This window comes from Botrytis cinerea, chromosome 8 (genome assembly GCF_000143535.2).
Source record: "Botrytis cinerea B05.10 chromosome 8, complete sequence".
Taxonomy (NCBI): domain Eukaryota; kingdom Fungi; phylum Ascomycota; class Leotiomycetes; order Helotiales; family Sclerotiniaceae; genus Botrytis; species Botrytis cinerea.
This window is the reverse complement of record NC_037317.1, coordinates 1,551,504-1,567,266: the sequence shown is the minus strand read 5'-3', so window position 1 is coordinate 1,567,266 and position 15,763 is coordinate 1,551,504. Positions and strand designations below refer to the sequence as shown.

The 15,763-nt window shown below is 44.6% G+C and overlaps 3 protein-coding genes across 3 annotated transcripts; 1 reads left to right on the top strand and 2 right to left on the bottom strand.

Annotated features, from left to right (window-relative positions):
- Positions 1 to 2,803, bottom strand: BCIN_08g04030 (hypothetical protein). The gene has a single exon (XM_001553959.2). The coding sequence runs from the start codon at positions 1,890 to 1,892 to the stop codon at positions 393 to 395; it is 1,500 nt and encodes a 499-aa protein (XP_001554009.1). The 5' UTR covers positions 1,893 to 2,803; the 3' UTR covers positions 1 to 392.
- Positions 2,804 to 2,870: 67 nt separating this feature from the next.
- BCIN_08g04020 (hypothetical protein) lies at positions 2,871 to 5,987 on the top strand. Its single transcript, XM_001553956.2, has 2 exons — positions 2,871 to 4,248; positions 4,300 to 5,987. Exons 1-2 carry the CDS (start codon positions 4,005 to 4,007, stop codon positions 5,715 to 5,717), a joined length of 1,662 nt encoding a protein of 553 aa, XP_001554006.1. The 5' UTR covers positions 2,871 to 4,004; the 3' UTR covers positions 5,718 to 5,987.
- Positions 5,988 to 6,530: 543 nt separating this feature from the next.
- Positions 6,531 to 8,662, bottom strand: Bcchs7. Its single transcript, XM_024694616.1, has 3 exons — positions 7,936 to 8,662; positions 7,290 to 7,861; positions 6,531 to 7,231 (listed from the first exon to the last, which is right to left on the bottom strand). Exons 1-3 carry the CDS (start codon positions 8,171 to 8,173, stop codon positions 7,052 to 7,054), a joined length of 990 nt encoding a protein of 329 aa, XP_024550406.1. The 5' UTR covers positions 8,174 to 8,662; the 3' UTR covers positions 6,531 to 7,051.
- Positions 8,663 to 15,763: the final 7,101 nt, after the last annotated feature.

Genomic DNA, 15,763 nt, shown 5'->3' with positions numbered 1-15,763 from the left:
TGTCAAAGTAGATGTAAATTTTTTTTTTACATCTTTGTCTTTTGACATCTTTGACCTTGACATAAGGTCAAAGTCTTGCTATGTGCTGTCCACTCTTCGCCCTTGTCTCGAGATGTGTACACTTGAATTTTCAACTTGACATTCCCACATATGATTTCGTCTCTGGTTGACCTCGGACGGGCATGTAGAATGTTCTTTTCATTCTACCAAAATGGCATGTGTTGTGTGACTAGTGTCACAAGACACGTCTATGTTCATTGATGTGAACCAATAATCTATCTAGATTCTAGGATTCATGAGAGAAACAAACCCTCTTTCTCATTTTGAATTCCTTTTCATTCCTCCTCAACTCCCTGAAATGCAGATATATCTGAGCACCATCAACTCCAAATTCACAATTTACAAAAAACGGTTCCCACCTCTCCACCCCCATTCTGCACCAAGGTACTTCTCTCTCTAACCCAAGCATTCAATCCTCTCCTTCCATTCTCAACACCTACTCCACTCATTTTCCAACCTCCTACACTCATCTCCGCGGGACTCTCTCCCCATGTATTAATCCATGTTATACCAGCTTCTATCTGACCGATCACTTCATGACATTCATTTATATTCTTGCCGAAGACACCAGCTGCCAATCCTAATTTTGTATCATTGGCGCGATGGATAACTTCTTCTGTGGTGGAATATGTGAGGATGCAGAGGACTGGGCCAAAGATTTCTTCGCGGGTGATGAGCATGTCGTCTGTACAATCTGTGAAGACTGTAGGGCGAACCCAAAAGCCTGATTCATAGCCACTTGGGATATTGGTTGGTTTTTCGGGACCACCGTAGAGGAGCTTTGCTTTATCATTTTCAATTCCGTGTTGGATATAATTGAGGACTTTCTTGTGATGGATTTCCGAGACGAGAGGACCAAAATTGCTGTTGGCATCCATTGGTTCCAAAGCTCTAATGTATTCCATCTTTTCGACAAGACGTTTCTCGAATGCAGATTTCATGCTTTCGTGTACGAAAACTCGGGTTCCATTTGTGCAGACTTGTCCGGTGGAGTAGAAGTTGGCCATCATGGCTCCATCGACAGCATTTTCAAGGTCGGTATCTGGAAGGATAATGAGAGGACTTTTACCACCCAACTCCATGGTGACATATTTCATGCCGCCAGCTGCTGAAGCAGCAACCTTTTGTCCTGTTGAAACTTGACCTGTGAAACTTACTTTGGCAATACCTGGATGGGTGGTCAAGTACCCTCCGACTGATCCATCTCCATGTACGATATTGAAGACTCCCGGTGGCACTCCAGCTTCTGCATAAACTTGTGCGAGGATTTGGCCATGTAATGGGGTTACTTCAGATGGTTTATAGATCATACAGTTTCCTGCTGCTAAGCAAGGTGCAGATTTCCACAGAGCAATTTGGATTGGATAGTTCCAAGCTCCAATGCCGGCACATACGCCCAAAGCTTCCTTTTTGGTATATATCCACGCATCTGGTCTCAATTGTGTAGTTTCGCCATTCATTCCCCCACTTGCGACTAAGTTTGCAAAATATTCTAGCACGTCTGCTCCAGTAACGACATCGACTGCGCTGGTTTCTGAATAAGCTTTGCCTGTATCGTGTGTTTCCACCTTGGCAATTTCATCGTTTCGTTCGCGAAGTATTTGAACGGCTTTGAGAAGGATTCGGGAGCGGACAAGTGGTGGTGTCTGGGACCATGATGGGAATGCTTTGCGTGCTGAAGCTACTGCGGAATCAATATCTGATGGAGAAGCCTTTTGTACTTGTGCTAAAGGTTTTCCTGTTGCGGGGTTGACTGTTGTGAATGTTTCTTTAGAAGATGCTTGTTGGACTTTGCCGTCATAGTAAAGCTGTTGTTCTGCGTATGTAGACATTTTGATAGTAAGTTTTGACAATCAATCTTCTGCTGGTATTCAGTGTCTTTCAATGCTCACTCACTTCTTTCACCAATGAAAACCTTAGGATGATACTATACAATGAGGTAAAGAAGGGAATGGGTCTCGAAGCAAATAATTTCCCTAGTGGGGCAAAAAGAAAGCGAACACCCCTGATACCGGTATTCTTCGGTAGCTAAGAAGTGACTTCCTGGAATGGGCTTGATTCAAACCTTTGCGCCAATACTAATTGGGAATCGTGGCCAGTGTGGAGTGGGAAAAAATGGATACGATGAAAAATATCCAACATGGAAATTGTCAAGTATGGCGGAATGTCGGACCAGAAAGAGAATCGTTTGTCAGATAGCGAGCGGAATACTGGATACGGGAAATCGCCTTCTTCTCGGGGGATTGGAGATGCAGATGAGGCGATTATATGTCATTGATGACCAGCCACCTTGACTCCGTGTTCCGCAGACAGATCTAGATAGCGGGAGGGCTGGTGAATCTTTGGAGACGATGATAATGATAAGAAGGAGCGAGATGATAAGTAAAGGGGGAGGGGGGGTGATATGCTATCTGTCGGTATCGATATCGATAAGAAAAGACGAGGGGGCTACGGTAGCTACTAGTTGTGTTGTATAGAGTGAAAGAATCTAGATGAGTGAAGTTTTGAAGTCAGACACAAAGATTATGTACGCCGAATGGATGGATGGATGGATGGATGGATGGATGGATGGATGGATGGATGGATGTACGCACGAAGCACGAAGCACCAAGCACCAAGCACGAAGTATGTAGGGAAAAACTCACTTCATTTGGTAATGACGATGATTGACAAGGATAACAGTGACGGCTTGGCATTCTGCATTAACTTAGATTGTAACAAATGGGTGTCAATATAAATCATCATTGGTCAATTTGTTTCAGTCCCCCAGAAAAGCTGACGAGGACTAAGCTTCTTGTGGTCTAATCCATGATACATCAAACAACATCAGAGCACCAGAGAAAAGTTTTCCTTTGAACATTATTCATTGATTCATTGATCCATTGATCAATTCATTCACCCATTCAACTTCCATCAGATTTCACATACGTCAGACCTCAGATTGGTCTTCTCTTTGTACGGCATACATGATTTGGTTGTTTGAGATGGGCTAGGTCGGTAGGACAGGCAGAGGCATCTGCTCTGGTACAGTCCTTGAATCCTTGGGTAAGAGTATCTATCTAACTGATGATTAATGATAACCTTCATTGATTTCCCAAAGGGCAAGAAAAAGTATCTGACAGCTCCTTCAACTGATCGACTGACTGACTGAGTTGTGCTCTCCCATGTCCCCTTACTATTGCTACGACATGATTCAAAAAAGTCATGGCATGATCATGATTCATTCATTCATTCTCCTCTTAATCAAAAAGTCAAATTTACTACCGGTATTCATTTTAGTCTCATATTCAATGTCTAACATCTACCCAATGTCTAATATCTTTGGCTACCGATGATTTGATAATCCTTGGTAACTTGGTAAAACAACCAGGTATTTCGTAAAGGCCTTTTAAACATTCACTAGGAAGGAAGTTAGTTTCCTAAGGCTACCTAGCTAGCTAGCTAGATAGTTAGACAGATATCTTTCTCTCTCTTCTTTTTTAACTAATTTTTAACTAATTTTTAACTCAATTTTTTCTCCATTTTCTCTCCCCAATAAATTCCATCTTGATTCGTCTTCACCGTCATTTCATAAGTCAAACTATCCAAGAGACCACGCGCCCTCTTTCCCTACTTGGCAACTTTTTATCTATCATTCTATATCTTTGCATACCCGGCAATAGTCAACCCCAGGGGGTCCCTCTTCGATCGTCCATATTCTCTTACGATACCGCCTTATACGATTATACCGAATAACCTCGATTCGGAATCCACTTCCAGCCCCTCCTTGACTAGGATATCATCAATCTCAATCCCTAGATAGAAATCACCTGAGGGCGACCTTCCACACGTTACTATTACAAATACGTCCATCGCTTCTTATTTAGATCCTTTGCTTCTGAATAGAATCGTACCCATTCCTTTTGGACATTCGAAACTTATCAACCCAAGACCAAGTATTCAAGATGACTACCGATCTCCTATCATCATCTCAAGTCAATGACTTTGACTATGTCATTGTTGGAGGCGGAACAGCAGGATGTGTTATTGCTAGCAGACTTTCCGAGTACTTACCAAATAAGAAGATTCTTATGATTGAGGGTGGTCCAAGTGATTTCAATAATGACAAAGTGTTGAAACTCAAAGAGTGGCTTACCTTGCTTGGTGGAGAATTGGATTATGATTACGGAACTACAGAACAACCAAATGGTGATTATGATTCTTCTCGGAGCAATGGGAATTGACGCTGACAGAACATAGGAAATTCATACATTAGACACTCACGTGCTAAGGTTCTTGGAGGTTGCTCTTCTCACAACACTTTGATATCATTCCGTCCATTCGAGTATGATTGCCAAATCTGGGAGAGTTTGGGATGCAAAGGATGGGGATTCAAGACCATGATGCGTCTCATTGATAACCTCCGCAACCAAACTAACCCCGTCCATCCACGACACAGAAACCAAATTTGTAAGGATTGGATCGAATCTTGCTCTACTGCCATGGATATTCCCATCATCCATGATTTCAACCACGAGATTCGTGAAAAGGGTGCTCTCGAACAGGGTGTTGGTTTCTTCTCAGTATCATACAACCCAGATGATGGACGAAGAAGTTCGGCTTCTGTCGCTTACATTCACCCAATTCTCCGCGGTGCCGAGAATCGACCAAACTTGACTATCCTCACCAATGCCTGGGTTAGCAAACTTAACTTTGACTCCAGCAAAACCGTCAAGAGTGTAAACGTAACCTTGAAATCTGGCGAGAAACTCACCGTCTCCCCCAAAACCGAAACTATCCTCTGTGCTGGCGCAGTCGATACCTGTCGCCTTATGCTCCTCTCTGGAGTTGGCCCTGCCCAACAACTTAAAGATCTCAACATCCCTGTCGTACACGACCTTCCAGGTGTAGGAGAGAATCTCATCGACCACCCCGAATCCATCATCATGTGGGAACTCAATGCCCCTGTCCCACCTCAAACTACAATGGACAGTGATGCCGGTATCTTCCTCCGTCGTGAACTACCCAACGCCGCCAAAAACCATATTCACCCAGAACTCAACCCCAAAGGTCTTCCAGATGGCACCATTGCAGATATCATGATGCACTGCTACCAAATTCCCTTCTGCCTCAACACTGCTCGTCTAGGCTACGACGCCCCTCTAAATGCATTCTGCATGACCCCCAACATCCCCCGTCCCAGATCCCGAGGACGTATTTACCTCACCTCCTCCGATCCCTCTGTAAAACCCGCCCTCGATTTCCGCTACTTCACCGATCCCGAAGGCTACGACGCAGCCACCATTGTTGCCGGTCTCAAGGCCGCACGTGAAATCGCCAAGAAAGCACCTTTCTCAAACTGGCTTACCCGTGAAGTAGCACCCGGCCCAGAAGTTCAAACTGATGAACAACTTTCAGAATACGGAAGAAGAGTTGCTCACACCGTTTATCACCCAGCTGGAACTACCAAGATGGGTAGTGAGCAGGACAAGATGAGCGTGTGTGATGAGAAATTGAAGGTCAGAGGACTTAAGGGAGTGAGAGTGGCGGATGCCGGTGTTTTCCCAACGATGCCTACTATCAATCCTATGTTGACGGTTTTGGCAATTGGAGAGAGAGCGGCAGAGATGATTGCACAGGAGGCTGGATGGAGGGGAATGGTGGAACCTAGGTTGTAGGTTTTAGTTGTGAGAAAAAAGAAAGAGAGGCGAGAAGGGAAGAGACGGGCTGTAAATGTGCATAGGGATACGGATACGGGTACGGATATCATTAGAGTGGGTAGATTTCAAATACATGAGAAAGTGTGCATGGTTGGGCGGATGCGATTGGTTATGAGTACTACACGCAAACATATATCATGCGTGGGGAGGAGTTGGTCAAATATTTGTATAGAAATACTTAAGAATGTTATAACAATTATCAATATATATACTACATCTGCACATGCACCTCAGTACAAAAGCCCACCCTGTGAACCTCGGAGTAAAGTAAAAAAAGCATCATCCAAAGAATCAATCATATCATATTACAATATATCAACACAATACGACACTTCATCTCCCCAGACCCTCTCCGAGAGAATGTCTTTTTAAAGCGACAATATATATATATATATACATGATATAGATAAGTACTAATAGTAACACCAATTCCAATTCCGATGCCGATTTACAAGATGAGAATTGGGAGAATTGGTTAGTGGTGTATATGTGTATGCATATCTGAGAATCAATTTAAATGTTTCTATTCTTCGCTAACTCGAACCCGAACGAGTGACGAATGAATGGAAATGGGCGAACTCATCATACGTAAAGAGAAGGGTCTTGGCTAGGTAGGTAGGTATTGATTCCAACATGGAAATACTCATCGTCTCAAAAGAGCCCTGCAAACTACTGAGGATATAGATCTTTTCAACTCAGAAGTACAAGCACGATATCATATATCGAACCACAAGAAAAAGATTAAAAGAAGGGGCAGCGAGACATACTGTATGAGATGGGAACAATATTCGCAGATAATACATTCATATATTATAGTTGCATTTTGTTTTCCAAGCTATCATCGCGTCCCTTCCCTACCATCTACCCGATCTGTGTTTCTTCGTGACCCGTTCTCCTTCATTTCCAATCGATATACATCCATCCTAGGCATATCCAACTTCCCACTCTCTCCTCCCCCCTTTCAAAAATCCACTACGCTTTCTCTTCAATCCCAAATCAACAAACGCCCCCCTTCCGCTCATTTCACATGCCATGTCATTTTATTGACCAAGAAGACGATTAAACAGCCCTTGCTATCTACAAGAGACCCATGGATTCATACAAAAACGCCCAATCCAATAAAACGCCCGCCCAGATTTCAAAACCTCTTCAAGCTCTCTGGTTTTGCTCATGTGATGCAATAAAATGCAATGTTGGCCCTAATATTCTTATCTCATTCCATAGCACCCCCGTCTATACTTCCTCCATTACATTCAGTTTTTGATTAGTCCGCAATTTTGCAAGATGCCTTTTCAATAATTGAAGCCGCCGTAGTTCGAGTTTCGTGGTTGGTGGCCAGGACTGTGCTGATAGTCCATGTCTTGATACACAGTGGTTCTTCGGTCATCTTCGAGGAGGTCCTTAACTTCCCAGTTGTTCTGCTTGATACCAACTGAAAATTCGAGATCTTCCTTAGTGATAGAGTCCCAGTACTATTCATGTTGTTAATAAAAGCAAGTTGTAAAGTCCAGGTTTGGAACTAGGACTGACCTTATAAATCATCATCACAGCTAGAAGATTGGCAATTGAAGCGAAGAATAATCCATCTAAATAGTGGCTGATAGCATTGCAAATGCTGGTACTGAAAGCGTAAAGAACAACTTGTCCTGCAGCGAAGAAGAAAAAGGCAAAAGAGAGTTCACCTAATGGCCAACGATCCTGGAGAGTGTTCACAACAAGAATTACTTGCATAACACCGTAGATAGCTAACTCAATAGCAGAAAGTAGGTATAGCACAATGAAGAGCCCAATGGTTCGAGTGGGTCCAAGTCCTGCCCAGGACATGTAGGTAGCGAGGGAAATGAGGAACGTAAGGACGAACATGGCGGCACTGATTGAGCGAAGAAGCCAAACGGAAATTCGTGTTCCATCTTCATATAATTGGAATCCAACAAACCCATTAATCAATAAACAGACAGTAAGGGCAGATGTGAGACCATTTTGTACAGCCGAAAAGTATGGGTAAGGTCCAGTCCCGGGTGGGATAACACCAGCATCGAGAAGCAACGTAAAGAATGTGAGGAGCATATAAATGTAGAAGAAAGTTGTGATTTCTTTCCGGCCTGAAAAACGTTGCATTAGTTTCAATCATTCTACTCACTCTTCGTCTCTCAAGATACACTCCGGCCTGACCTACCAACAGCAGTAAATTTACTCCTAACGTGCAATATCATGATAACCGTCATAATTAAAGCGACGATGTGTACGAAGCATGCGGCTGCTTGAAATATGATCGTGTTGGCCAATTCAATATTGCGCGAATAACAATTTGCCTCAATGCCATGACTTCCGGCGATTGTTTTTATCGCTCCGACCTCTGCACATAATGGAAGCGCTGCTTGTTCGCAGATCGAGTAAAAGTCCCCAAAGCCCATCGTGAAGTATATTGTTGTCGTTCGACGTATTTAAAGATATTCTAAGGAGGTTGGAAGTCGAATGTTGTTGGGCGCGAGGAATGCCCGCGGACACGACGGAATGGTTGTCAACTATCTCAGAACTGCAGCAAGTGAATGTGGTGTAGCAAAAATAAAACTAGCGATCGTAATTGTGCAGGTCGACGTTAATCTAGCAATAATTTGATGAAATGCAAAGATTGTGAATGTGTGAATGATGGCGAGTCGTCGTTGCGACCAAGGGGGAGGAAGAATGCACCAATAGCATTGATTAATCTTGGACATCTCGTATGTTCCTGGCAACTAATTCTCGTTGGCGGCGAAACCACTCTTTCGACCGACCAAAAATAGAAACTTTTGGCCTTAGTCACGAGGCTGGCACTGGCACGAAATCACATGATATTCACGTGAGCGTCATCACATTGAGGAAATTCGACATTCACCCATTATAGCATGCCCTTGGTCATGGTCGTTTTGGAAAAATGTTTGATGGGAAAACCGGTCAATATCAAACTTCAACGACACTGCCAGTAATACAACCGCCCTAACATCTTTTCACCTCAGGGAGTACGCTCGTTATGATAAGTCACGAATTACGATCCGAGTGAAGTGCGGATTCCCCGCTGGCTCAGCATAATGTATAAGGATGAATTGGAAACTTGTCAAATTTAAAAGACGATGGTGGCACCCATCGTATTTCCCGGATTGAACTGTCGGTATGCGGCAATCTCAACCACCATTCTCATAATCTTAGCCACAAGAACAATTTCACTTTCGGTTTCGGGATCATTTGTGCCACGGGCGGTACGGGGCGTATGTTGCTTGACATACAGCAGACTTTGGCTGGCCGGATGCTCCTCTGCAACCTACCCGTTCACACAAAAGCATATACGAGGCTGGTGGATATTTGATGAGAAATCGACGTCTCTTTTCATAGAGTACCTGAGTTCCAATCGATGAGACCTTCCTGGGCACGCGCATATAATCATGACTCTTGCTGATGTGTTCATGGTGGTAGTAAGACCCTTAGTCTTTCATTCATATAAGACATCGGCCTGATCGCTCAAAGCGAGTTTGAATCTCGGGGGGTGGAAGATTATCACTTGGAAAATCCATCCCATGAGGTGAGGCAACCCGGCTAAGATGGTGAAATACTGTAATGTGATATATGTGTGGAACATGGATTCTCAATCAAATGATCCAGGAGTGTTGGCGTCGATGGTTGGTAGACATGTGTTAATTGCGAATTCAAATTGCTGATGAATTGCTAATGAGGGATCCAGTTTTCAACCTGGAGATGTTACCTGATGTTGGGTGTGCGGCCTTTTGCATTGATTAGATGCAGTAGCGACAGGGGGTCCTTTGCACCGGAGGACATGCTGAACCTACCGAGCAGGCTTGTATTCCTTCCTTTGAGATCAGCCAACTTTCCAGGACAGCTTGTCTGCATATGACCGGTGAGTTTGGTTGTAATCTTTGGAAAGCCTAGGTAGGTCTTAGCAGCAGGAAAAGACGGGAGAGACAAATCTAGTTTGCCGTGTTGTTCGGTGGGGGGCTTAAAGGAGTAGCATGACAGATTGTTCAAGTGGTGGTGTAACGCTGGAAGGTAAAAGTTGGTTGATGAGTAGCCAGAAAGCAAGCACAGCCGGTAAAGAACACGAATGACTTGTCGTTTTTTTTCTTGCTAGTAATCATAAACACAACGGGCAAGCATCTGTGCATGCGACGTCGAACAAGCTGACCGAGCAGATCGCTCATTTCTGCGGTTCTGTATCTTTACAATATTACGTGGGCATGTTATTATAGTACAGCCACAAGATGCCATGATATGGGTATACGAAGTGAGTGGTCGGTAGCTTAGCAGTCTTAGAATTGCGAGAATCAAACGCCAATTCCGTGATGTCGTGGAATTTTGCCGGGTATCTGAGTGCATGATGTTCGAGTCCAAATTTCTTGTCGGCGTTCCTCAGCCTGGTCTAACATTATTGATACCGTATTCGAAACGATTCCATGTTGGAAATGGTGAGCATCTTGTCCCATTGGTAGTACCCGCACCCAAGAAAGTATGTGTGATAATTCTCTTGGGCATGCCGAGGGTTTTTTTCCAGATAGTGTAGGATTGGAAAGGGGGGCAACTTCCGCAACCGTCGCATCCCAAAGTTTAGACATAAGGGGTGCTACCATACAGAACCACGATACTGTACCAAACAGATTGGCAGACCGAGTTGTAGGCCGAGCGTACTTGTGTAGACTTGCATTTCGAAGTACCATTAATCATTCCAATAGGTAGCCAGTTATCAGTCGATCGATAGTGTTGCAGGGCATGCAAGATAGATTGAAACTTGATCATTATGGCTTACCCGGTTTGACCGTACGAGGGAAAATGCGGATTCGAATGATTCTGGTTTCTGTTTGCCTTTCACTTCCTTGAGCTTCCTTCCCACTTTCAACTGGCAAGCTGAAGGAAAGAAGCCGGGCCTGATCACACTGGGGTGTGTATGAAAATGATCCCAGACAAGTGTTCGAAAGTTCTACAATCAATGTCGAGTTGCCAAATGCCAATCCCACTCTCCCCACGCTAAAATGAGAGAAACGAACGGTCTATGGCGCTTGTGGCCACTCATCTGCAGTGAGCCATCCACCAAGCAAGAAAAAAGACCACACCAAGATTTGATTCGGTTGCAAATTTGAAAAGGACCGGCAACGGCAAGGTATTTTACCTAGATACTATGGCTTCTTTCGTATCCATTCCATACAATTCAAAATTGTTCCGGGAGATCTGATAGTTCTTCTCTCCAATAAGTTACAGCCAGTCTAGAGAAAAAACTTAATAGATGACGAATTCTTCTCGTATGCAGCAAGTGCCAGATTAGACAGATGCCGATTGTCCTATCTTGCCTAGACCCTCGGTGCTAATCACACAGTGCTCTGTAGTACATTCATTACATTGCTGCGTGGACTCCAAAAAACTGGAGAATTGAGGTTTTTCGCCTGTTGATGTGACAATATGACAATACCATAACGATGAAGATCCTTGGTAAAGTACGGAGTAGGACCAGCACAGTTCTCAGTCCTCTTTCCCCATTAGCTAATTAAAACCAAAACAAAAGATCATTTCTAAATTATCAAGCAAGTCAAACCGAAACCTAACCCAATGTTACCTGCATTCATTATTATATTATATTATTCTATCTGTGGTTGATATCAAGGTATGGGGTTTGAAATTTGAACACGCTTTCCATTCGTGCACCTCCTAGAAAACACTGGTCATGGAGTAGGTCGTCTCCAATGGCACAATTACGAAGGATACTATTATAGAACTTACAACATGCTTTACCGTTGTCCCAGAAGGCCCCCTTGCCCCCTTCCCCTCCCCCTCCCCAACTAGATTTAGATGTTCGTCAAGACTCAAGAGACTCTTTATCCGAGTTCCAAGATACGAATGTGAATGTCACTGTGATTTCAATTTGGAACCTTAGAATAAAGTTCTGATGGTCTTACCACGCTCACTCTATTCGATAAATCGGCGACACGCTTCTGATTCTATCCATAGGCGTCGTCAATCAATGCCCCGAATCATATCGTTCCTTCGAATCCTCGCCTCCTTATCTCTTGATCTCAAACTTCTGCTAGAATGGATGCGGTGAAATAATAACTCTCTAACGTGCATTTTCCAAGAGGAGCATCGAAAGCATCCAGTTGGTCCAATCACACATATTCGAGGATGGACAGGAAAGGCTGTGCCGCAGCCGGGTCCAGGCAAAGGTTCTTTTGAGGGTGCTCAAGATTCCAAGGTTCTCATTTCGATATGACTGGATGCATCCTCTGAGCCTTCCCCCCACCACCTGAAGAGAGGCTTGAGGGTCGCATGAGCTGTAACGCGAATTGGGTGGAGCATTGGACCGCGGTTGACGATCAAATCATAAATTCAATTTACGACACCTTCGTACAGCGTGTGTTCCGAGAAAGAATGAAAAAACGGCACGCGCGGACATGTGCCTCTGAAGAGCAAGGACAGGTCAGACTAATTTACAAAGCTAGCACTTGAGGCAGGCAATGTGAAGCGGCGGTAGGTTACGGAGAAACATAGGAAACGGAACAGGAGTACAGCGATTGTTAGCTGAATGGAAATATGCGTCGTCCTCGGTCCTCCTTCAACCCAACCTTCCAAGGAATTTTCCGGGCGAAGGAATCCATGGAACATTGAATGGGAACCAAGAGGGTTACTCTATACTCTGACTCAGATCAATGATGGCGACACACAAGCAAGAAGGTCTAAAAACAATTCTCGGATCACCAACGAAACACAATGGCATGACACACTCTTCTTTCATCGCAGCCACCTTTTTCCGCCCCCGCCCTGCACACACAAAACAGAACCGGCCGGCGAGCAGGGAAGTAGTTGAACACATTACACTGGCAGCGGAACGAATCTGTTTATGCCTTCCGATTTTGCCAAACCACACCAAACCACATCCAACATCATCGAGCTCAACCTTTGTCCATACATTACATAGCGTCTTATTTTTATGCACCATGCCCTCTTCATAGCAATCATCCGCATACGGCATGTAGGATGTGAGTGCAGGAAGATAGTAAAGGAAAATCGCGGGTGGATAGACGATGATATGCTCAGATGATGGATGGAGCATAGGTAGCAAGCAGGGTTACGATGCCAGCTAAGAAATAAAGTAGGTGAAATTCATGTTAGGTTGGTGTATCCGAATCGCTGTCCGTTTAGCATCTCATCCCACCTCATTCCTAAACTTAGCTGTGCAAGTAAGTACTATATCTAAATCAGGTCTTGTTCGCCGCGTGAACAATGGATTATGTATGTGAAGGGGGTAGCGGTCCTCGATTCTCAAGGGAAACAGACCATCGTGTGAGGAAAATGTATATTGTGCCGGCATACGAATACGTACACAGATGGTCATTGATGGCACGCAGAGCAAATTGCTTGATACCCTCTAGAGTCTGTGGCTACGTAGTCGGTCCTGTGTATTTGTGAAGATCGATTTGTGCTAGCCAAGATAGATTTTGCTTGGGCCCAACAAATGAACATTGCCCCTCCTCTTACTTCCCCACCATCTCTGAAATTCCATCTAATCATCGATCTAAACTCATTAATAAACTTCCCTTTCACGTACAGCACGCACTGTAGACAAAGGTGTCGACCACGCGATTTGCGAGTCGCGTAAAGTGGAAAGAGCGGAATTGCTGGACTCTCTGTCAGGGGGGGGAGGGGGGCTAAATTTCTTTGATGATGGTGACCTGCACTTGAGTTCAGAATCTAGAAGCATTCAGTCCGTTGGCGAGCGAGATACGAGAAAGGTTTTGATCATCAGCAATAATATGTGTTAGCAGACTATTTACATATTGCCATTTCCCCTTCCTTGTTCGGTGATTCTCCACAAACTTTGGCGGTAGGGTTCTCTCATCTATGGAAGCACCGCCCAACGGCTAAGTAGGAAAAAAAAGAACCTAGAAGCAGCTACTACGGTGGGCTGTGGGAACGGAATTTAGTAAATCGAAGTTCAAAATTCAATAATCATACCCTAAGCCAGGATCGACGCCGATGGCCATAATAATCTAGTTAACTTCAGCCATTCCATTCTCTGCCGGAAATTGTTGAAATGGAGTGGAATGGTTGATGAACCAACGGCTTGAAAACGCGAAAGCTGCATTTCCCCTTGGAAAAGGAGTGTTTCGAACAAAGATCATCAGTCCAACTAACAAAAACACAGCAAGCTACGCACACATTTGCTTTTTGCTTTCCAGGGGGTGTGTGTGTAATAATGATCATTATACATGGCTTGTATAGTAAGCAATATATGTGATTGAGCGTCCGCATATCGTATACACCAGTCAGTGCCCAGCTGACGAGCCGGATGATATGGATCCAGTCATTGGTGTAGGATTGAGTGATTAGATTGGTGGACGGGGGCGGCGCCCATCGGACGTGGGAAGAATCTGAGAAGTTCAGCCACAAAAAGTGTAAGTCTCTCCCAGAATCACGGGTCAATTTTGGGAAAATGTGCCGGTGGATGATCATGGAAAAGTCTCATCTTCGTTCACACAGCCTGCCTGACTGATACAACACAGAAGAAGTCAGGCCATAGGTGGCCCCCCTGTAGGAGGGTACTTGCGGATCATGTTTGATATATTTGACTCAGTGACTGGTAGGAACTTTGCTTATGCTACTGCCTCAGCAGGGCCTGCCTTGCTTACGTAGAGGGAGGGGAGGGGAGGGGAGGGGAGGGAAGGCAAGGGAAGGAACACTTTCTCGATATCATTTTGGGGCCGGCGAACGAACGTAGGGAAAATGTGATTGCGCAAAAGAAGAAAAGAGCGAATCGAAATTTTGGCACCAATCATGTGTGTGCGAAGCGGTGGAACGTAAATATCTGCAGCCTGGGAGACGGAAACGAATCCCTCACCCCTCATCGACAGCATGGCATCGATCCGATTATTCAGGATCCCGAGCGTCGTTGTCAATTGCATACGAAGTCGGTACATACATACATACATAGACGGTCTGCAGTATTGCCCAGGAGGGGCTTTGAAATTTGTATGGAGAAAACGAACGAAGCGCCTTTTCTCTCTTGGCCACTGGAGAGGAAAGCTTCGTAGCTTGAAAGCAATCCTATCCTGATCACCCTAGAAACACTTCATCTCCTTGGTCCATTCTTGCCGTGTTGTGCTCTCGTACCGATGCTATGGCAATCCATAATGGTAGGTTTGATTAGACCTCATAGTCAGATGGAACATAAAGCGTAACGCTAGGTGTCAACGAATGATTGTCAATAGTGGCACACTGCTGATACATGGACATGTTTCCCAAACAATTACCAATCGAATTCCAGCCAAATCCTCCCTTCCACTAATATTTTGATCAATTATGATCACTTATTCCATCCTTCCACTCCACCCCTTCGTCGACTCCGGGGTGCTAACAGATTTAGACGACCTAGCACCATGTCTATCTTCATAACATTCCCTTACATGCCCTTACATTTTCATTACTGCACAAGCACAAGTCTCATCGCAACGGCCAATCACTATGCAGGAATCGCAGCACACGAATGGTAGTCAATGCTTCTGCATTACGGAGTACTCTTGCGCCGGGCTTCTAGCACTGCGAATGGCAAGGCTTTGATCATTCACACATCCGTATTGGCCATGGTACCGTCATATTACAAGAAGGGAGATCAGAGAGACTGGCGCGTACGCATTGATAATCCTAGTCTGTCTTTCTGGTTTGGCCTTTACCTTGCAAGACTTGAATAGGCAAGACTCTGACTTTGTATGTACGTGCCAGCAACATTCAATTTCTGCTGCACTGCTTTCCACTGTTCCACGCGCTACGCTACGCTCCACCACAAAAAAAGCATCACAGTGAAAGTACGGCAAACATCCCCGCTCCCTATCGTGTTGCCCAGGTGCCCTCGTCAGATTGGTTGCTGGTAGCTCATGGATTATGTTGGCAGCACTCCCTGTATGTAATTCGACACAACCCAATGTTCTGTATAGCATCGTGACTCTACCAGCGAGGAATAGGAATGTGCATGGCAT

Coding starts and splice junctions, on each gene's coding strand:
- BCIN_08g04030 (XM_001553959.2), bottom strand. CDS start 1,892: ATGTCTACATACGCAGAACAACAGCTTTACTATGACGGCAAAGTCCAA.
- Bcchs7 (XM_024694616.1), bottom strand. CDS start 8,173: ATGGGCTTTGGGGACTTTTACTCGATCTGCGAACAAGCAGCGCTTCCA. Junction 7,862..7,935: donor GAGTAAATTTACTGCTGTTG/GTAGGTCAGGCC, acceptor AACGTTTTTCAG/GCCGGAAAGAAATCACAACT. Junction 7,232..7,289: donor CTGTGATGATGATTTATAAG/GTCAGTCCTAGT, acceptor CAACATGAATAG/TACTGGGACTCTATCACTAA.
- BCIN_08g04020 (XM_001553956.2), top strand. CDS start 4,005: ATGACTACCGATCTCCTATCATCATCTCAAGTCAATGACTTTGACTAT. Junction 4,249..4,299: donor AACTACAGAACAACCAAATG/GTGATTATGATT, acceptor GACAGAACATAG/GAAATTCATACATTAGACAC.